This window comes from Eretmochelys imbricata, chromosome 3 (genome assembly GCF_965152235.1).
Source record: "Eretmochelys imbricata isolate rEreImb1 chromosome 3, rEreImb1.hap1, whole genome shotgun sequence".
Taxonomy (NCBI): Eukaryota; Metazoa; Chordata; order Testudines; family Cheloniidae; genus Eretmochelys; species Eretmochelys imbricata.
Genome location: NC_135574.1, coordinates 104,201,508 through 104,225,438, shown reverse-complemented (window position 1 = coordinate 104,225,438; position 23,931 = coordinate 104,201,508). Strand labels below are relative to the sequence as shown.

At 41.7% G+C, this 23,931-nt stretch overlaps 1 protein-coding gene across 1 annotated transcript in view; it reads left to right on the top strand.

Moving 5' to 3' along the window:
- The window catches only part of MAP7 (microtubule associated protein 7), a 184,620-nt gene that overhangs the window by 118,708 nt on the left and 41,981 nt on the right, over positions 1-23,931 (top strand). The window contains exons 4-5 of the mRNA XM_077812154.1: positions 18,154-18,317; positions 19,520-19,637. Coding sequence (XP_077668280.1) covers positions 18,154-18,317; positions 19,520-19,637 — 282 coding nt within the window. The remainder of the gene's footprint in view (positions 1-18,153; positions 18,318-19,519; positions 19,638-23,931) is intronic.

The window sequence follows — 23,931 nt, the reverse complement described above, 5'->3', positions numbered from 1 at the left end:
AGCATGAGTTCTCTGTGTATATAATGTCTTCTGCAGTTTCCACAGTATGCATCCGATGAAGTGAGCTGTAGCTGACGAAAGCTCATGCTCAAATAAATTGGTTAGTCTCTAAGGTGCCGCAAGTACTCTTTTTCTTTTTGCGAATACAGACTAACACGGCTATTACTCTGAAACATTTCTAAGTATGCTTTCTAGAGTACATGTCTAAGTTTCAAATCAGTTGGTGCCATTAAAACCTGGACACTGTATTGCTTACAGCTCATAAATGTATTGCAGTATGTATTGCATTTCTTATTCTTAATGTGGGGAATACCAGAAACACCACTGGCAAGGTAAATATTGTGTTGCCATAACAATAATATCTTAATTATACCCTCTGTAGTATAGATACAGGGATAAGATTTTTTGAGCTGGTTGAGCAGTGGTGATTACTGTTTTGGTACAATAAAAAGGGAGGATTAAGAACTGAGCAGATGTGGTATTCTTTCAGTAAGACTGTACAAAATTAAACCCATCCCCAACCTTCATCTCCCTTGTACTACTTATGATCCAGATCCTTCACTGTAGCCATGAAGTACCTGGTGCTCCTGAGGAGGTGGAGCACAAAGCCATCTTTGCATTCCCCTAATCAGGGGCTGCCTTAGCACTAGGCCAGTCTCTGGCATAAACAAAAGCATCCTGAATGCTACCCTTATTCATGCCAGCTACCAACAGCCCCCAAGCTCTGGCCATCCCTCCTGTGCCAGAGCCTGGACTGAGGGTTTGGTATAGGATCTAGATTAGCTCTGCTCCACCAAAGGATCCTGCTACATAGGTGCCAGAAGATTGTGAGCGAGCATCTTTTTTGTTTTGTATTTGTACAGTGCCTAGCAAAATAGGGCTCTGGTCCATGACTGTGACTCCTAGGCACGACCACAATGCAAATGATAAATGATGATGACAATCTGCCAATTGTAGAGCAGCACTGTGATGGGAGGTGGGTGCAAAATGCTGCAGTATACTGCAGGGTCTGGACCATTATTTCTTCTGTGTATACTAAGGTGTAAACTGCAAAGAGGAATGAAAAGTGGGTTAAGCCTGGAAATATATGCCTCCACTAGCAAGCCTCTGTTAATAGCTTTTACTTTTTAAAAATTAGCATTCCATCTGGGAATTCCTCCTGACATGTCCTACTTCACTGAAACTTCTAAAAATGTGCCGTTCTCCAACATCACTAAAATCAGAAGCCTCGTTGAAACCAGGGATCAGTGACATTGGAGAACGATTCATTCTGGGGGATGGTCAGAGGAGCAGGAAGTGCCAGGAGGATTTCTGAGAAAAAAATTTTGTTTTAAAACGAGTTTAAATATTTCTGTGATGTGTGTCCCCCACAGGCTGGTTAGTGGAGAGCTTTCAGCATATGCATCTGGCATTAAATCAGCTGTAACTACAACTTTGAAGTTTACCTTTCAATCAGCCAGCGAGCCATTTTGATGGCTCATGAAATTTACCCATTTTTAGCCACAGTTAAAGAAACAGTGATGCATTTTATCGCTAATGTCACAGAAAGGTGATCAGCGTCTAGGAGACAAAGAATGCAGATTTGTGACAGCTGAGTTAAGGTGAAATTCTGTGAAGATGAGAAGGCTTTTGGTGGTGTCAATTCTGTAAAGTCAGAATCGATAGAAAACTAGAAAAATACTGAATGCTAGAGAATCTCCACTCAAATAATCTGCTCATCTAAGATGGCCACCACAGCAGGAAATATTGGAAAAGACCGCAGTAGTTTGGCCTGCCTCTGCATCAGTGGCAAACCAAGAGCCAGACATGTCAGATGGGAGGCAGCAGGCCCCCCTCTGTTTGTGCCAGAACAATGGGAAAAGAAGCTGGGACGAAGTGGGTGGTGGGGACCTGAGAAGCTCAGAGGACAGTGGAGACTGGTTTTTGTTTCCCATTGCTTCCTTCCTGCAATTTATGGACAACAAGAAGCTATAAGCCCTCATATGCCCACTCCTCTTCTACACCCACCCTGCCCCCAATGCCCCTGCTGAGTATATGCACACTCTGTTGTCTGTGTGCATCTTTCCAAACAGCAGGTGAGCAAAACATTAACAGAAACCAACAGTTTAAAATAAAAAACTGTGCAGGTGACTCAGGAGTTAGTTAACTTCACCAAAATGAAATTAGGTCACACTGGTAGAACAGGAGGACTTGTGGCACCTTAGAGACTAACACATTTATTTGAGCATAAGCTTTCGTGGGCTACAGCTCACTTCATTGGATGCATAGAATGGAACATATAGTAAGAAGATATATAGATAGATATATATACAGAGAAGTTGGAAGTAGCCATACCAACTGTAAGAGGATAACTAATTAAGATGAGCTATTATGAGCAGGAGAAAAAACTTTTGTAGTGATAATCAAGATGGCCCATTTAGACAGTTGACAAGAAGGTGTGAGGATACTTAACGTGGGTAAATAGATTCAATATGTGTAATGACCCAGCCACTCCCAGTCTCTATTCAAACCCAAGTTAATGGTATCTAGTTTGCATATTAATTCAAGCTCAGCAGTTTCTTGTTGGAGTCTGTGTTTGAAGCTTTTCTGTTGCAAAATTGCCACCCTTAAGTCTTTTACTGAATGGCCAGAGAGGTTGAAGTGTTCTCCTACCGGTTTTTGAATGTTATGATTCCTGATGTCGGATTTGTGTCCATTTATTCTTTTGCATAGAGACTGTCCGGTTTGGCCAATGTACATGGCAGAGCGGCATTGCTGGCACATGATGGCATGTATCACATTGGTAGATGTGCAGGTGAACAAGCCCCCGATGGGATAGATAATGTGATTAGGTCCTATGATGGTGTCACTGGAATAAATATGTGGACAGAGTTGGCATCGGGCTTTGTTGCAAGGATAGGTTCCTGGGTTAGTGTTTTTGTTATGTGGTTGCTGGAGAGTATTTGCTTCAGGTTGGGGGGCTGTCTGTAAGCGAGGACTGGTCTGTCTTCCAAGATCTGTGAGAGTGAGGGATCATTTTTCAGGACAGGTTGTAAATCTTTGATGATGCACTAGAGGGGTTTTAATTGGGGGCTGAAGGTGACAGCTAGTGGCATTCTGTTATTTTCTTTGTTGGGCCTGTCCTGTAGTAGGTGATTTCTGGGTACTCTTCTAGCTCTGTCAATCTGTTCTTTCAGTTCAGCAAGTGGGTATTGTAGTTTTAAGAATGCTTGATAGAGATCTTGTAGGTGTTTGTCTCTGTCTGAGGGTTGGAGCAAATGCGGTTGTATCTTAGAGCTTGGCTGTAGACAATGGATCGTGTGGTGTGTCCTGGATGGAAGCTGGAGGCATGTAGACACGTATAGCAGTCAGTAGGTTTCCAGTGTAGGGTGGTGGTTATGTGACCATCGCTAATTAGCACAGTAGTGTCCAGGAAATGGACAGCTTGTGTGGATTGGTCTAGGTTGATGGTGGGATGGAAACTGTTGAAATCATGGTGGAATTCCTCAAGGGCTTCTTTTCCATGGGTCCAGACATTGAAGAGGTCATCAATGTAGCGCAAGTAGAGTAGGGGCATTAGGGGACGAGAGCTGAGGAAGCGTTGTTCTAAGTCAGCCATAAAAATGTTGGCAAACTGTGGGGCCATGCGGGTACCCATAGCCGTGCTGCTGACTTGAAGGTATATATTCTCCCCAAATGTGAAATAGTTGTGGGTGAGGACAAAGTCACAAAGTTCAGCCACCAGGTTTGCCGTGACATTATCGGGGATACTGTTCCTGATAGCTTGTAGTCCATCCTTGTGTGGAATATTGGTGTAATGGGCTTCTACATCCATAGTGGCCAGGATGGTGTTTTCAGGAAGATCACCGATGGATTGTAGTTTCCTCAGGAAGTCAGTGATGTCTTGAAGACAGCTGGGAGTGCTGGTAGCGTAGGGCTTGAGGAGAGAGTCCACATAGCCAGACAATCCTGCTGTTAGGGTGCCAATGCCGGAGATGATGGGGCGTCCAGGATTTCCAGGTTTATGGATCTTGGGTAGCAAATAGAACCCCAACCAGGGGTATTCTAAGCATGTGTCTGCAGAGATCTGTTCCTGTACGTTTTCAGGGAGTTTCTTGAGCAGATGGTGTAGTTTCTTTTGGTAATCCTCAGTGAGATTAGAGGATAATGGCCTGTAGAATGTGGAGTTAGAGAGCTGCCTAGCAGCCTCTTGTTCATATTCCAACTTATTCATGACGACGACAGCACCTCCTTTGTCCGCCTTTTTGATTATGATGTCAGAGTTGTTTCTTAGGCTGTGGATGGCATTGTGTTCAGCACGGCTGAGGTTATGGGGCAAGTGATGCTGCTTTTCCACAATTTCAGCCCGTGCACGTTGACAGAAGCAGTCTACGTAGAAGTCCTGTCTGTTTCGACCTTCAGGAGGGGTCCACCCAGAATCCTTCTTTTTGTAGTGTTGGTAGGAAGGATTCTGTGGGTTAGTATTGTTCAGAGGTGTGTTGGAAATATTCTTTGAGTCAGAGATATTGAAAGTCGGATTCTAGGTCACCCCAGAACTGTATCATGTTTGTGGGCGTGGAGGGACAAAAGGAGATAGGACAGACTCTTCTGCTTGGCTAAGAGGATAGCTGGAAAGATTAACAGTATTGTTGGGTGGGTTAAGAGAACTACTGTTGTGGCTCCTTGTGGCATGTAGTAGTTTAGATAGTTTAATGTCCTTTTTCCTTTGTAGAGAAGCAAAATTTGTGTTGTAAATGGCTTGTCTAGTTTTTGTAAAATCTATCCATGAGGAAGTTTGTGTGCAAGGTTGTTTGTTTGAGTATCCAGTTTTGAGAGCTCATTCTTAATCTTTCCCTGTTTGCTATATAGGATGTTGATCAGGTGGTTTCACAGTCAGCGTAGTCTGTGTGATATGTAGATTGTAATGGATTTTTTACCTTTAGTCCTTTTGGTATGATATCCATCTCTTTGCATTTGGAAGGGAAGATGATGTCTGTCTGTATCTGTACGAGTTTTTTCATGAAGTTGATGGATTACCACTCCATACAGGTTTCATCTGATGAAGTGAGCTGTGGCTCACGAAGGCTCATGCTCAAATAAATTGGTTAGTCTCTAAGGTGCCACAAGTACTCCTTTTCTTTTCACTCCATACAGCTAAATTCAGTGCCTTGCATAATGACAGGTTTCAGAGTAGCAGCCCTATTAGTCTGTATCCGCAAAAAGAACAGGAATACTTTTGGCACCTTAGAGACTAACAAATTTGTTAGAGCATAAGCTTTCATGGGCTACGGCCTACTTCATCGAATGCATAGAATGGAACATATAGTAAGAAGAGAGAGATATATACAGAGAAGGTGGAAGTTACAATACAAACTGTAAGAGCCTAACTAATTAAGATGAGCTATTATGAGCAGGAGAAAAAAACTTTTTTGTAGTGATAATCAAGATGGCCCATTTAGCCAGTTGACAAGAAGGTGTGATGATACTTAACTTAATATGTGTAATGACCCAGCCACTCCCAATCTCTATTCAAACCCAAGTTAATGGTATCTAGTTTGCATATTAATTCAAGCTCACTTTGTTTCTTTGTAGAACTGACTCATTTCAAACTGACAGTATCCCTTTAAGACCAACATGTTGACTTACACAGTTTTTCTTCATTCCATTATGCTATAACTACAGAACAAAACACCACAAATGTGTGAGTTTCTGGGATTTGTCATTTTCCATCACAGCCTTAATGCTGTGTCCACATACTTTTTATATTTGATGGGTCATTTTAGGGGGGCTTTGAGGGGTGACACTACTTCAACCAAATTTAAATACACTAAAATTCAGCTAGTTAAACTACAAAACATCCTTATGAATCCTAAAAAAGGGCAGGTGAAAACATTAGAGACATTGTTCTCCTGTGAATATGATAACTTGTATTTGCCAAGTTAGTGTTTTGTCAATATTGGAGGAGAGAAGGGTTAGGAGGAAGAATAATGGTCCAATTGTGTTCCTGGGTATAGTCTAGTATAGTTATACTGGTTTGCACCCAGGCAATATCTATTAATAACTTGCTCAACCTTTGAGTCATGCTTTTATGCTCTTACGTTGCAGCCTTGTATCATATGACTTGGTCATTGTACCTTATCCCTTAGTTTGGCACAGTCTTTAATGCAGGTTTGTTTGTTTTTTCCCTCTGGATTCAACATAAAATATTCCACGGCTATTTTTTCAACATATAAGCATTGTTTGATGGAATCAGGATCATGAAACTTTCTTTGAAGGGGACCAATACATTTGTGACATAATCCCATACATTGCCAGTCAAAGTCTAAATATAATTGATGAGTAAATGGCTCTAATTCTTACACTAGAGTGCAAACTGTGCACTTCTACACGGGGAGCTGCGGAAAGGAGTTTGTGAGAAGTCCTTGTGTGAAATGAGAAAAAAGGAAAATCAAATTTTAATTGAGTTTTGAAATGTTAATACTTTTTTCATCCCTTGAAATATGAATATGTATCTCTGTATGTGTTTCTAGATCAGTATTTCTTTCCATGGCGGAGAGGGGGAAGGAGTATATATTTAATTTTAGCTGAGATGCAGAAAATTTAGCCTCAGATTCTTGTAAAAAATTTCCTTTACACATCCAGGAAGGAGTGAAAGCAGTTGAGACAATGTTATTCTGGTTCTAATGAGAGTTAATTTAGGAACAATCACTGCTAAAGGATTGATGGGTTTATTTAGAAGTAGGGATAGATTGAGCCTGTTATGGAAAAAAGTATGGGTATATGCAAATATGGGGATAATTGTTTTCGAAGAGTAATTTAATGTAAATTACAAAACCTAGCACTTACGCCCACAATTGACAAGGTAAATCAGCTCTCAAGCCAAACATACAATCAGCAAACTTCCTATTAAAATGAAGAAGCTATTTGTTTTGTGAGGATTTGGGGGTTTTGTGGTTAATGGAAAGAGGTGGCTTTTTAATTATTGGTTTAAAAGGTTGTTTTTGTCCACTTCAGTTGTAATATTCCTTCTATTATTCTGAACTCTCATTTTTTTGTGCCTTCAAGCCCTACTCTCATAACCTATCATCCAGGGGTGGCCAAATTTACTGGCCCTTTGAGCCGCATATGACAATCTTCAGAAGTTCAAGAGCTGGGATGCGCCTGCCATGGCTCTTGGCTTCAGCCCGGTGGAGAGGGGGGTCTTGGAGCTTCAATCCTGTGGGAGGCACTTGCCGGGGCTTCGGATTTTAGTCCCGTGGACCGTGCCTGCCCGGGCTCAGGGCTTTAGCCCTGTGTGGAGGGTGTCTCGGGGCTCCAGCACCACTGGAGGCACCTGCCTGGGCTTGGGGCTTCATCCCCGCTCCTGCTGAAGCCCTGAGCCCGGGCATGTAATGCAGCGAGGCCAGCACATAACAACATAAGAATGGCCATACTGGGTCAGACCAAAGGTCCATCCAGCCCAGTATCCTGTCTGCCAACAGTGGCCAATGCCAGGTGCCCCAGAGGGAGTGAACCTAACAGGTAATGATCAAGTGATCTCTCTCCTGCCATCCATCTCCACCCTCTGACAAACAGAGGCTGGGGAGACCATTCCTTACCCATCCTGGCTAATAACCATTAATGGATTTAACCTCTGTGAATTTATCTAGTTATTCTTTAAACCCTCTTATAGTCCTAGCCTTCACAACCTCCTCAGGCAAGGAGTTCCACAGGTTGATCATGTGCTAACTTTGTGAAGAAGAACTTCCTTTAATTTGTTTTAAACCTGCTGCCTATTAATTTCATTTGGTGGCCCCTAGTTGTTCCATTATGGGAACAAGTAAATAACTTTTCCTCATTCACTTTCTCCACACCACTCATGATTTTATATACCTCTATCATATTCCCCCTTAGTCTCCTCTTTTCCAAGCTGAAAAGTCCTAGTGTCTTTAATTTCTCCTCATATGGGACCAGTTCCAAACCCCTAATCATTTTAGTTGCCCTTCTCTGAACCTTTTCTAATGCCAGTATATCTTTTTTGAGATGAGGAGACCACATCTGTATGCAGTATTCAAGATGTGGGTGTACCATGGATTTATATAACGGCAATAAGATATTCTCCGTCTTATTCTCGATCCCTTTTTTAATGATTCCTAACATCCTGTTCGCTTTTTTGACTGCCGTTGCACACTGTGTGGACGTCTTCAGAGAACTATCCATGATGACTCCAAGATCTCTTTCCTGATTAGTTGTAGCTAAATTAGCCCCCATCATATTGTATGTATATATTATTTTTTCCAATGTACATTACTTTACATTTATCCACATTAAATTTCATTTGCCATTTGTTGCCCAATCACTTAGTTTTGGAGATCTTTTTGAAGTTCTTCACAGTCTGCTTTGGTCTTAACTATCTTGAGCAGTTTAGTATCGTCTGCAAACTTTGCCACCTCACTGTTTGCCCCTTTCTCCAGATCATTTATGAATAAGTTGAACATGGTGCCACCAGGCCCCCTCCCTGCACAGCAGCTGCTGGAGCTGGCAAGCTGGGAACGGTGACTGTGAGGAGAGGCAGCAGCAAACAGCTGGGAGCTGCAGGGGGAGCCGCTGCTTTTGCTGCTGCCTCTCCCCATGGAGCTAAAGCAGCGGCCCCTCCCTGCAGCTCCAGCTGTTTGCCATTACCTCTCCATACACGGGTAACACCTGGGAGCTGCAGGAAGGGGCCGCTAAGGGGAACAGGGGCATGTGCCTGGTGGGGACATGACTCAAGCTGTTGGGGTGGGCGAACCTTTCAGTTGTGCCCCCTTTACTCTCAGCAGCCACCAGTTGTCTCTGGCAGAAGCCCCTAGGCCCCTCTCCTCCCACCCCACTGTAGGGCAGAAGTTCCAAATTCCCCTCCACAGTCTGCTAGGTGGAGAACGCAGGGGGAGGGTGTGGGGGGCTCCGCGAGCCTCACTTTCACTGTAAAAGAGCCACATGTGGCTTATGAGCTGTGGTTGGGCCACCCCTGCTATAATAAGTTGCTGCTAATGTATGTTTCTTTCATTTGGCAGCTTTTCAGCCCTGGGAATCGTTATAAAAATTATCATGACCTTTATGAGTTTTGTTGTATCTTCTAAGGATTTACATATTCTTTTGCTTAAATGCTCTATCCCTAGGGGCAGAGGCAAGTGATAGTGTTGCTAGCAAGACGAATGGGAATTCTCAGTGTCCACCCAGCAGTGGTTGGAAAGTGTATATGGTAGTGGAGGCTTTACCCCAAGACTTCAACAGAAATTTTTTTTCAGCCTCTGGCTCCCAGAAAACAAATCTTAAAAGTTCAAATACATCATTTCCCTTGCTCTCCCTACAGGTCACAGCTGGCCAGAGCCTGCACCTGTTTTCTTACTACAACCTCCATAAACAAAGTATCCTCAGACAGTCTACTTATCTGCCTAAAATTGCACAAGGGAAGGACTACTCCTGCTTCACTCTAAAAGGACAAATATCCATCATTTTCTGCCTCTCTGAAGTATTTTTTCTCCTCTTCACAAAAACTACATTTCTTTAGTTTAATATGTACTTTAGTGGGAACATCTAGGTAAACATGTCCAAGGACAAACTTCTTCCTTCTCCCATGATCCTCAATTTTTCTGTGAATGTGATCCTGAAAGGATAAACATACAAGACACACAGGATAACCCAGACTACTGCCACTATGACCATTATGATCTTCTAGTCTGATTTCCTGCATAACACACTCAAGAAGCTCACCCAGTAATTCCTGTGTCTAACCCATAACTTCTGTTTAGCTGTAATATCACTGAGTGGGTCTTGTAAGCACTACTGCAATAGAAATGAGACCTACAAATAGGGGAGACAGTGGAAGTCTGAAGTGAAGGGTAGCAGCTTCACTAGAAGTAATGGGTTACAAGAAGTGATTTACAGACTGAGGACATAAATGGAACATTGCATTCCCGTTATTACAGGACAGCATTAAAAACAACAAATTTAGGCCAGGAGAAGACAAAAGTAGCATTGAAATAGAAAAAATGACTCTTAAAATTGCACGGTGGTGGTCCCTGCTAAAGTGTCTCAATGATTTCCAGTTCAGACGTGTTTAGTTTAAAGTAAAAAGATTTTTCTGTCAGTCCTACAAACTCAAAATGACTTCCAAGGGTCAAGGCAAGTTACTTCTTTCTTGTGTGTCCTCCCTAGTAACAACAGTTATGCAGGCCCAATTGTGCCCTTAGTGACACGTGTGCAACCCCACAATTTTCAAATTATGCCCATAATGACACCTATGTATCCCCATTGCCTTCAGTGGGTTTGCAGCAGTGTACACAATTTAATAATTATTCTGTTGTTGAGTCAAGAAGGAATAGAGTCTAGTTTGCTGTCTCTTAACTGTCAAGTATTGGGGTAGCCTTGTTAGTCTGTATCCACAAAAACAATAAGGAGTCTGGTGGCACCTTAAAGACTAACAGATTTATTTGGGCATAAGCTTCTGTGGGTAAAAAAACCCCACTTCTTCAGATGCAGCTGTGATGCAACAGTTAAGAGATGTTTCAGAGTAACAGCTGTGTTAGTCTGTATTCTCAAAAAGAAAAGGAGTACTTGTGGCACCTTAGAGACTAACCAATTGATCTGAGCATAAGCTTTCATGAGCTACAGCTCACTTCATCGGATGCATACTGTGGAAAATACAGAAAATGTTTTTATACACACAGACCACGAAAAAATGGGTGTTTATCACTACAAAAGGTTTTCTCTCCCCCCCACCCCACTCTCCTGCTGGTAATAGCTTATCTAAAGTGATCACTCTCCTTACAATGTGTATGATAATTAAGGTGGGCCATTTCCAGCACAAATCCAGGGTTTAACAAGAATGTCTGAGGAACAGTGGGGGAGGGAAGGAATAAACAAGGGGAAATAGGTTACTTTTTATAATGAATCAACCATTCCCAGTCTCTATTCAAGTCTCTAAGTTAATTGTATCCAATTTGCAAATTAATTCCAATTCAGCAATCTCTCTTTGGAGTCTGTTTCTGAAGTTTTTCTGTTGTAATATTGCAACTTTCATGTCTGTAATCGCGTGACCAGGGAGATTGAAGTGTTGTCCGACTGGTTTATGAATGTTATAATTCTTGACATCTGATTTGTGTCCATTTATTCTTTTAAGTAGAGACTGTCCAGTTTGACCAATATACAAGGCAAAGGGGCATTGCTGGCACATGATGGCATATATCACATTGGCAGAAACCTGGTGGCTGAACTTTGTGACTTTGTCCTTACCCATAACTATTTTACATTTGGGGACAATGTATACCTTCAAATCAGCGGCACTGCTATGGGTACCCGCATAGCCCCACAGTATGCCAACGTTTTTATGGCTGACTTAGAACAACGCTTCCTCAGCTCTCATCCCCTAACACCCTTACTCTACTTGCGCTATATTGATGACAACTTCATCATCTGGACCCATGGAAAAGAAGCTCTTGAGGAATTTCACCATGATTTCAACAATTTCCATCCCACCATCAACCTCAGCCTGGTCCAGTCCACACAAGAGATCCACTTCCTGGACACTACAGTGCTAATAAACGATGGTCACATAAACACCACCCTATACCGGAAACCTACTGACCGCTATTTCTACCTACATGCCTCCAGCTTTCACCCTGACCACACCACACGATCCACTGTCTACAGCCAAGCTCTGCGATACAACCGCATTTGCTCCAACCCCTCAGACAGAGACAAACACTTACAAGATCTCTATCAAGCATTCTTACAACTACAATACCTACCTGCGGAAGTGAAGAAACAGATTGATAGAGCCAGAAGAGTTCCCAGAAGTCACCTACTACAGGACAGGCCTAACAAAGAAAATAACAGAACGCCACTAGCCATCACCTTCAGCCCCCAACTAAAACGCCTCCAACGCATTACCAAGGATCTACAACCTATCCTGAAGGATGACCCATCACTCTCGCAGATCTTGGGAGATAGGCCAGGCCTTGCTTACAGACAGCCCCCCAGCCTGAAGCAAATACTCACCAGCAACCACATACCACACAACAGAACCACTAACCCAGGAACCTATCCTTGCAACAAAGCCCATTGCCAACTGTGCCCACATATCTATTCAGGGGACACCATCATAGGGCCTAATAACATCAGCCACACTATCAGAGGCTCGTTCACCTGCACATCTGCCAATGTGATATATGCCATCATGTGCCAGCAATGCCCCTTTGCCTTGTATATTGGTCAAACTGGACAGTCTCTACGTAAAAGAATAAATGGACACAAATCAGATGTTAAGAATTATAACATTCATAAACCAGTCAGAGAATACTTCGATCTCCCTGGTCACGCGATTACAGACATGAAAGTTGTGATATTACAACAGAAAAACTTTAGAAACAGACTCCAAAGAGAGATTGCTGAATTGGAATTAATCTGCAAATTGGATACAATTAACTTAGGCTTGAATAGAGACTGGGAATGGTTGATTCATTATAAAAAGTAACCTATTTCCCCTTGTTTATTTCTTCCTTTCCCCCCCTGCCCCCACTGTTCCTCAGACGTTCTTGTTAAACCCTGGATTTGTGCTGGAAATGGCCCACCTAGATCATCATACACATTATAAGGAGAGTGATCACTTTAGATAAGCTATTACCAGCAGGAGAGTGGGGTGGGGGGGAGAGAAAACCTTTTGTAGTGATAAACACCCATTTTTTCGTGGTCTGTGTGTATAAAAACATCTTCTATATTTTCCACAGTATGCATCCGATGAAGTGAGCTGTAGCTCACGAAAGCTTATGCTCAAATAAATTGGCTAGTCTCTAAGGTGCCACAAGTCCTCCTTTTCAGTTAAGAGATGCAACTCTTAACTGTGTTGGCTTTTCACTGTTAACAAATAAAAACAGAAATACTTAGATTTGTCAATAAAATAAGCCAGTATGACTCTGAATCCACAAAAGATCCAACTTAGTGAGTAATATGATAGTGTTTTTTACGGGTGCTGGAACAATTTGTGCAGTGGGGGTGCTGAGAGCCATTGAACCAAACTGTAAACCCTGTATATGATGGAAACCACTTCAAGCCAGGGAGTGCAGCAGCACCCTACTTCCAGCACTTATGCTGTTTTTGCATAAATTTGATCAATTTTCAGAGTAAAATCACGCTAAGCTAGAAGTAGGTGGCAGAGTATGGCTTAGAAGAGAGGGCAGTAGGCGTTGACAGAGGTGTGGACTACAAGTACTGAAATGTAGTCCAAAGCAGAATTGTACAGTGCTTTGAAGATCAGGAACAGAAATTAAATGTGATAGAGAAAAGGAAAGGGAGCCATGAAAGAGCTTGGAATAGGTGATCACAAGAGTCATCTGTAAAAGGTCAGAGAATCCAGGATAACCATCTTAATTGTTCTGTAATACTTCTTGTGGACATGGCTTCAGGGTCTAATGAGCCATTCAGGACTCTGTCCACTTATCTATCCAGACAAGTTTCAGTATAGCAGCCGTGTTAGTCTGTTTTCGCAAAAAGAAAAGGAGGACTTGTGGCACCTTAGAGACTAACAAATTTATTTGAGCATAAGTTTTCGTGAGCTACAGCTCACTTCATCGCATGCATTCAGTGGAAAATACAGACTAACGGCTGCTACTCTGAAACCTGTCCTTATGCAATGCACTGAATTTAGCCGTATGGAGTGGAAATCTATCAACTTCATGAAAAAACTCGTACAGATACAGATAGACATCATCTTCCTCTCCAAATGCAAACAGATGGACATCATACCAAAAGGACTGAAAGTAAAAAATCCATTACAATCTACATACCACGCAGACTATGCTGACAGCATTCTTAAAACTACAATACCCACTTGCTGAAGTGAAAGAACAGATTGACAGAGCCAGAAGAGTACCCAGAAGTCACCTACTACAGGACAGGCCCATCATCATTTTATGCCATCATGTGCCAGCAATGCCCCTCTGCCATGTACATTGGTCAAACTGGACAGTCTCTACGTAAAAGAATAAATGGACACAAATCAGACTTCAAGAATTATAACATTCAAAAACCAGTCGGAGAACACTTCAGTCTCTCTGGTCACTCGATTAGAGACCCAAAAGTGACAATTCTTCAACAAAAAGACTTCAAAAACAGACTCCAACGAGAGACTGCTGAATTGGAATTAATTTGCAAACTGGATACAATTAACTTAGGCTTGAATAGAGACTGGGAGTGGATGAGTCATTACACAAAGTAAAACTATTTCCCCATGTTTATTCCCCCCCCCCACACACACACACACACTGTTCCTCAGATGTTCTTGTCAACTGCTGGAAATGGCCCACCTTGATTATCACTACAAAAGGTTTTCTCCCCGCTCCCCCCTCCCCCCCCCCCCCCGCTCTCCTGCTGGTACTAGCTCATCTTAAGTGATCACTAAATTGGTTAGTCTCTAAGGTGCCACAAGTGCTCATTTTCTTTTTGTGAATACAGACTAACACGGCTGCTACTCTGAAACCTCTCCTTACAGTGTGTATGGTAACACTCATTGTTCCATGTTCTCTGTGTATATAAATCTCCCCACTGTATTTTCCACTGAATGCATCCTATGAAGTGAGCTGTATCTCACGAAAGCTTATGCTCAAATAAATTTGTTAGTCTCTGAGGTGCCACAAGTACTCCTTTTCTATCCAGACAAGACATTCTTCATCAGGGCCTGTTAATAAGCTTGTCAGTACAAACAGAGGAAACTCTCTCTTAAGTGGTCCTTTGCTGATCTCAGTGAATATCAGTGCTGAAGTCAACCAGCAAAGACTGCTGTTCATCTTGGGGGAAGAAAGGGGGGCTGGAGTATTTGCTGTATTTTTTGTCTCTCTATTTCAGAATCAGATTTTTTTTCTTGTTTTGGAGGGATTTTTTTTTCCAGAAAAGTTTAGACAAATGCCTTCACACAGTGTCCCACGAATGTCTTGTTTTAGCCTACTGGAAGGACTGTTTTCTTTCCCAGATGCTGTCCCACTATCAAGATTATTTGAAATAGGTCAGTTTGTAAGAATTAAAGATTTTATCTCCAACCTATTGACGTGCACTTAGATATTACAGAGATTGGCCCTATATATTGGCTATATATATATAGACTATATATATATATATATATATACACACCACAGATAGTTAAACTCAGAGACAAAATGTGGCTTCATGTCTTAGACTCTTGTTAGAATCTGTTCATGAGACCCTCCAACCTATGAAGAAACTACATATAGGTGGCTAAACCCACATATCTCAAAAATGTGCCAGATTAAATGTACTCATTACAATAGCAACTGTTTCCTCTGTGTTAAGAGGCAATGTATTCCTAGGTCTATTTTTGCATACATTCTGTTATGTCCCAAGACTTCAGTAAAGATAATTGAGCTTGTTGGTCTGTGGGTTATCCACTCTTGCTACTCTGTTACTCAACTGCTTCTTTCAAGCCAGAGATCCAAGCTCGTGCAGAAAAAGAATACATTTTTATGTCCAGCGCATTTATGTTCTGCTGAGTCTTGTATGCTATTTTGCCTCTACAGGTGTTTGATTTTTTTTTAACCTGTTGATATCTACATTAACCACATAGCTGTAGAGTTTATTGTCGATGAAATTTTCCCAGCTAAATGTCTTTGCGCAATTTCTATTCTTGCCTTGCTATGTTTTTGTCCTCATCCTTGCAGTAGAATGATCTGATTGCTTGTGACAGGTTGAGCAAATATCATTCCTATTCAAAACAGTCCCTGCTATTTTGCATATACAGTGAGATTATATACACCTCTACCCCGATATAATGCAGTCCTCAGGAGCCAAAAAATCTTATCATGTTATAGGTGAAATCACGTTATATCGAACTCGCTTTGGCCTCGAGCATTTCCATTATTAATAGTCACTTCCTGCCCCGACTGACCCCTCAGAACCCCCGACCCATCCAACCCCCCCTTCCTTGTCCCCTGACTTCCCCTCCAGATACCCCTGACCCTAACCACCCCTCCCAAGACCCCACCTCCTATCTAAGCCCCCCTGCTCCTTGTCCCCTGACCGCCCCCTCCAGAGACGCCTCCATCCCTATCCACACCCCTGCCCCCTGACAGGCCCCCCGGGACTCCCACGCCCTATCCAACACCCCGAGACCCCTCGGCTCTGGCCCAGCACCCTTAACATGCCGCTCAGAGCAACGTATCGGAGACAGACACGTTGACACACTGATCTGCCGGACCACGCAGCCCCACCCCCCAGAGCGCTGCTTTACTGCATTCTATCCAAATTCGTGTTCTATCAGGTCGCGTTCGATTGGGGTAGAGGTGTATTTAAAAGATGGTGCCACCCATTTTTCTCCGCAGTGTTTGAAAAGCTGATATGGAAAGAAGCTCTTTTCATCAGGTGGAGACTCCAGGACTGAAATGTACTTAAACAATGTATTCGTTAGCTGTAGATCTTGAGTGGGAGGGAGAATAGATGTATGCATACACACAAAGTTTAGAGTGCAAGCATGATTTGTTGTTGGCAGTTCTCCGGAAAACTCAACAGGGAGATGATGGTGAGGAGCAAAAGTAATAGAATTATCATAACAATCAAAAGTCACAGCTGTTGTTTTGAACTTGTAAATAGTTTTTATTTTTCCTTTTGGTATACGTTTGTAACTAACAAAAATAATAAGCTGTGTTACCATCCTGGGACAAACTTTTGCACAGACAGTTTTAATTACATTTAAAAATTGCCTTTTCTAACCTAGAAGGAGAGCCTCCTGACCCCTTGGGAAATTAAAGCTCTTTCTGACAGCTCAATGGGTTGGCCCTCTATGTTGCCTCAGTGTAATCAATGAGCCCCTACTCTTTATCAGCCTGCCACACAAATTTCAATAACATTTGTTGCAGAATTACCTTCATGTATACACACATACACATACATGCTCATCAATATGCAGAAAGTTCTGAAATTGTCAAATGTCATGGATCTTTTAAAAAAATAAACAAATGGAAATCCTGGGATCTGTAACTTCCATGACAGCTGTAGGAAAAGTTTATTCTTATCAGATTGTAACAGTTTAAAGCAGACCCCATTTTGGACCTACATTCTGGACGGGACATACATAAACAGTCAATTGTGCAGAGTTAAGTTCAACTCCATGACACATTTGGGTCAGTTAACACTTCTGAAACAAGCTGTTGGGGACTTTTCAAAACCAGTGATATGTAGCTAGTTAAGGCATGCTCACCTTAGTTCCTGATTCTCCCGTGGCTAATTTGTTACCTCATAGAATAACAGATAGCTGCTGACTTAGATCTGGTCAATAAGGGCCAGTCCAGCTCCCACTGAAGTCAGTTGGAATTAGATGAGGTCCTAAGACTGCGATGCCTACCACTTTTATTATACTGGAGTACTGTATTGATCCTCCTGTTATACTGCAGGTAGATAAACAGTGGGCAGGTGATCGGGGTTAATATTCTTTTAGAATTGAATGGATGCAGAAAAGTATCATGTATGATTATCCAGTTGAATCTCACACCTTCATTATATATTGCCAGTGGGAATCATGAGTAGAGTTGTTGGAAATACTAACTATGAAATCTGAAACCACACTAAATTAGCCTGGTTTCAGAATTTATTGAAACACAGAACTCGGTCCACGTTTGTCACATGAACTTTGCTTCTCACATCTAGAGTGATCTGTAGTTTTGCATGGAACCTATGTCAAATTTAGCTTTGTTGTGAAGTGTTATCATCGCAGGCTTTTAGATAAACAAAGGCCTGTTGCTTTTAGAGTTTCACTTTTGAAATTTAATGCAACTGAGCATAGCTTTTTTGTCTGCTGTGAGGCCCAGTATATGAAACAGTAATGGGGATTGTCTCTAAGTGTGGGACACAATATAAATATTAGTTCCAGAGTTTTAAAGTGGCCTGGAATCATTTGCATGAGTCAGATTTTCTGAGACCTTAGTTTCATTATTTCCAATTCTGATGTTGATATTATACAGTAATTGAAGTATGAGCACACAGGTTAGTGTGCAACCTAGGTAAATGTACTGTGAGGACATAATAAAGCTTGGTTGGGACATATGATTTTAAAAAACAAGTTGGTAAGTGCAATCAATAATGAGCAGCCTAGGCTGTGTGTTACTATTCTAAACGGTAGAGTATATTTACATTTTATGTCTACTTTTCTTTTAGCTGCAAGAGAATCAGTCTGGTTAGAAAAAGAAGAGAGGGCACGGCAGCATTATGAAAAACACCTGGAGGAACGCAAAAAGAAGTTAGAAGAACAGAGGCTAAAAGAAGAGAGAAGGCGAGCTGCAGTAGAGGAAAAACGAAAGCAGAGAATAGAAGAGGACAAGGTAAGAGGGCATTCCATACAGTCTTTCAGGCAATTTACTCTCCACTAAATGATGTAGCAACAAATTGACCAATATGTCATTTAAAAATTAGCAGTAGGGTTGGAACGTGAGTCAAGGTTAATGTGGGGTACGTTGCAAAAGGAAGACTTTTTTAACTTTTTTAACTTTTTTTTTTAAGCTGTGTCTGCACTGATACAACTTTTTATTGGTCCCTCTACAAAATTGATCTCTGCAGTCCAATAATACGTGTGTTTTAAAATACGTCTCTGGCAAGGTACAGCAGAGCCCAAACTGACCTAAAAATCAAAATTTAAAACCCTGTAGAAAAATGAATTTTGTGGTACCTGTAATATTGATAGTAGGTTGCTAGTGATTCGTGTGACCATAGTTAAATACTAAGCGTCTAATTCAGAAACTGTCAGGAATGTGAGAGAGTACAGTAAGTGTAGATTTAATAATAAATTTGTTTCTGCTTAACTGCATGGTGAATGAGCTGGTAGCTACTTGCTGTGTGACCCGTGAGCAAGTCAGCTCACCTCTCTGCTTTCCCTCCCACCTTTTGCTTGTCTTGTCCATGTAGAGTATGCAATCAGAAGTGTGATTACAGCTCATATAGGTGTTCCTGGGCTAGCTTTTATCTAGCTAGAATGACTAAAGAAAGCAGAGAAGATGCGATAGCATGGGCTGTACAAACGAGCCCAAAGCCCTGGGTTGCTTGACAACACTGGGGTTCATGCCATTGCCTCTTCACTGCTATTTTTAGCTGCGTGATCTAGACTACAGCTAGTGGAAGTATGCCTACCTGAGCAACAATCAAATCTCCGGTTGCAGCATAGACATCCACTTAGATTGTAGGAAATTCAGGACAGGGACTCTCTCTCAAGTACAGTGCCTAGCACGAGAGGACACCAGTTTTAGTTAGGAGCTACTGTAATATAAATAATATGTGCATTGTTACTGGTCTTAAGCAGACCTCCTATTTTCACAGTTACATTTTTGTAATTACCGTAAAGCTCTGCTTTGACATTAGCTCAGTTCTTTGAGTGGAATTCTCACGAAGCACTGCCTGTCAATTTGCATTTGACTCCAAGATGACTGGTACGTTTTGTCCAGGGGGAAGACAGCGTGCACAGTGATGGAAATGTTCGTTAAAGACCCAGCAGCATCCAAACATATTCATACATTCTTCTGTTGTGCTGTAGGAACGACATGAAGCTGTTGTACGCCGTACAATCGAGAGGAGCCAGAAGCCCAAACAAAAGCAAAGCAGGTGGTCCTGGGGAGGACCTCTTCAAAGAAGCAGCAGCATTAATAATACAGGTAAAGGGGGAGATCCAGTTTCTCATCCAAGCTCCTGGTCTGTATGATATACTTTGTTCCCATAAAGAAGGTAGTGCATTGTTAATTAATTCAAGTTCTTTATTCATGATCCTAGCATTGTTTCGAAGACTGGCATGTTTTTTTAACCCTCTGCTTGGCTAAGAGGGAGCAAGGGGAAATTCAGCTCAAGCTTAAACATCATTGAGCAATTGACTAACCCTGTAATTCCATCTATATCTAAAACTGCTCACTTCTGCTGCTTTGCTAGTGTTTGTGTGCACTTACGTGTGTGTGCATGTGCTGTGTCACTAATCCGCTACAAGTTACTGTCTGGAAGTGTCAGGTACCAGAGGACAGCCAGAGAAAATTATTTTAAGGATTTCTGGTGGAAATTATAAAATACGAATTTTAAGCTAAAAAATACAAACAGGAAGGGAAAATGTTCTTTGAAACCTGCTGTATTATATTTAGTACCTTAGTTGGCAAAACACATAAAATTTGGTGGATATTTTCTCCACTTTCTTCAGGAGAAATTGGAAGTGGGCAAAACGTAAAGTGTAACAAGTTATAGGTTGTCAAGTATCAGGGGGTAGCTGTGTTGAAGATCTATCCCATAACTGTCTTCTCTAACTGAACCTGCATTTCCTATTTAATAATGTGTATGTACCCTGTTAAGGTATGCCTCATACTGAAGAAGAGAATTCAGATGTGTCCTTGATGGATTCTTGCACCAGAAAATGGTGTATATATATTAGAAATCTATTCTCCCTTTAACGCATACACTTTAATAAGTATTGCATTCTTTTATCTCAAAGGAAATAATGTGTTTACCAATCTGGTCACCAAATAAGGACAAGAAATAGTCGTATTACATCTATTTTATTGTACCGTAAAATTTATTGAACAGTTATTTTTCCATAAAATGTTCCACTTCTTGCTTTGCTTATCTTTGTATAACTCATTTGCTTTTTATTTTGCTTTATTTTGAAAAATCATTTGTCTTGCATTCTGTCCCTAGGTTATTTTGTTGAATCATCATTCACCTTTCTCGATTTAGCAGGCCTGGAGCACCACGTCAGATCTCTGGGTGGTGCTAGAAAACCCGGTACATAAATCACTGTGGTTTGTTGATTCCTCCACATGTAGCTAGCTCCTCATGAAATAGGACTAGTAACTACTTGATGACCTCTAAACCAACATCACTTAAAGACAGTGCATGCTTAACATCATACTACATAGGTTAGAACAATTGTTACCCCCCAGTGTTTTTTTAAGTATAGAGAAGTATTACTGGCTGACTTAAAGGATTTGGCACAATTTACTAAACTACTGTACACAGTGTACTGTATACTGTATCATGTTGGTTTGGGTTGCAAAGAATATTAACCAATTAAAAATGATCTTCTGAAATTCAATGAGATCTAATTTGAGTACATATTTTGGGCGGTATTTTGGCTTTCTTTTACTTTTTGCATACTGTATGTGAAAGATATTTATTTATATTTATTCTGCACCTCTTCTCAGCAGCAGGTCAGTTGCATTGGCTGCTATTTTGCTCAAATAACGTTTTAAAATATGGTACCACAACTCTAGCCAATAAATGGTGCTTGGCCTATTCTATGTTGGCAGGTTTTGTATACAACTGTCATTCACACAGAATTCTTCCAAGTGAATGGCATCCATTGAAGAATAGTCTTCATGAACTGCATGGATTTATGAGGGCTGGATGGCAGGACTGATTTAAGAGAGACTTTCTCGAGTAGATGCTCTTTCTGCTGTTGTTTCTCAACTCCAAAATGCTGCTTATGCTTGCTTTATACATCCTGTGTGGCAGCTACATGTGTACACTGTTGGTGGAATAACATACACTGTGTTCTCACATGACCAGAACAAGATATTAGGTCTTAGTTCTCCACCGCACCCACACATAGAGATTGCTATTGGAGAACTGCCAAGGAACATAGGAATTGCCATACTAGGTCAGACGCAACACCCATTAAGTCCAGTATCCTGTCTCCAATACTGACTAGCAACAAATGCTTTGGAGGAGGGTGCAAAAAACTGCACAGTAGGCAGATGTGGGGTAATCTGCCCCCCATGAATGTTTCATCCTATTCCCAGTAGTTAGAGAGCGTCTTAAACTCTGAAACGAGAGGTTTTTATCTTTTCCAATACTCTCAGCACTAACAATTCTAACTCTGGATATTTTTGTTATCCATGTGAACATCCAGTCCCTTTTTGAATCCTGCTGAGATTAGATAAAGCAAAAGAGAAAACCAATTGCTCTGTGGCGGTGGATGAAAAATCAAATTTAAAAAATCCTTTCCCATTTCATCCCCAAGGCCTGTCCTGTATACTCCACCACTGGTATGGGGAACTCTTCCATTAATGGCTAGTGGAGATTTTCATGCAAAACCAGTTTGTCCACAACAACTATATTTACATATATGTAGGTGGTAACATGCGTATCGAATGTTGATGTGCTCAGTATAATGAAAGCATTACTCAAGTGTAGATAATCTCTGAGAAAATGTCATCTTCAATATTGTCAGGGTTATTTAGACATATAGATCTTGATTCAGCAAAGCAGTTAAGGACAGGTTAAACTCCCATTGACTTCAACTGGAAATCATTATATGCTAAGGCCTGGATTTTTAAAGGTATTTAGGCATTACTACATTCAGCATTGCAACACCTAGCTGATTTTGGAGCCTAAGTCTCATTTTCAGAAGGGATTTAGGGTTCGTGAGGTAATATCTTTTATTGGAGCAACTTTTGTTGGTGAGAGAAACAAGCTGTCAAGCTCCACAGAGCTCTTTCTCAGGTACTGTGTAGCTCGAAAGCTTCTCTCTCACCAACACAACTTGGCCCAATAAAAGATATTACCTCCCCGACCTTGTCTCTCTAGTATCCTGAAACTGACATGGCTACAACAACATTTCATTGCCTGTCAATGGGATTTTGGTTCCTAAGTGCCTAAATCCCTTTTGAAAATGAGACCTAGGCTCTTGAATTGGGTAGGTATTGCAACACTGAGTGCAGCAATGCCTAAATACCTTTAAAATCTGGGTCTAAGTGGTTTGCAGCCTAATGATGAACTCATAGGCACTGAGTTTCTAATCTGCCAGGAGGTGCTCCCCCCAGCTATGCACAGGCCTTGCCCCCACTCAACCCCTTCTCCCAAGGCCCCACCCCTCCTGCTTTTTCCCACCCCCGCTGTGCCCCCCCCCGCCTCTTCCCGCCCAGTTCTGCCCCCCTGAGCGCGCTGTGCCCTCACTCTTCCTTACTTCCTCCCCCCAGCACCTCCTGATGTTGCAAAACAGCTGATCTGTGGCAGGCAGTAGACGTGGGACGGAGGTGGAGGCGCTGATTGGCAGGCCTGCTAGTGAGCAGGAGGCACTGCGGGGAGGGAGAGGCACTGATCAGGGGGCTGCCAGTGGGTGCTCAGCACCCACCATTTTTTCCCCGTGGGTGCTCCAGCCTATGGATGCCTATGGATGAACTTAAATACATGCTTAAAGTGCTTTGGTGAATTGGGGCCATAAGTCTAAGCAAGAGCGGAACTGAGTTTCTGCTCTTCTTGTGAGTAATTGTCAGTTTCCCTATCTTGGAAGAGATTTAATTTATGCATTCATTTTTTGCCAAAATATTTTGGAGCAGAGAATACCTATATATTGCTTTTTTTGTCCTAGTTCCTAATTTTCTTCTGCTGTTGCCAACCTCTTTGGATTGTGTACAATCACTTTTTCAGTACTCTTGAAATATCGATCACATTCTTAGCAGGATGGGAATGCTGATTTTGCATGACTTGAACAGGAGGGTGATGTACTGTGATGCTGCATTCTGAAAGCCACAAAGCATAAAGAAAGGCAAAATAAAGCCCTTGGTGTCATAGACAAAGCATGTGAAGTACAAATATTTTTTTAGTCTCCTACACAGCATTTATTTTCTTTGTCTGTTAAATCACATGCAGTTTGGGACTGACTAGCTTTGTCTTTGTACAGTGTAGGTGGAAAAATCACTTTCTCTGATATGGAGTATACTACCTATACAGAACACTTTGGCTTTTAGCCTTATCTTTGAATTCCTCTTGTGCCCATTCTCATTTGTCTTGTGTGCTAGCTTTCTTCCTCCTCTACTTTATCTTCTATTTTTATATGTTCTGGATATTGATCTCCTGGTTCACAACAGTACCTTGCTGAATATCATCTGTGATTCAACTGATGCTAAGGACTTTCTTGCTTTATAACAAGGTCTTGAAAAGGTGGACCAGAGCATTAAACATGATACAGAT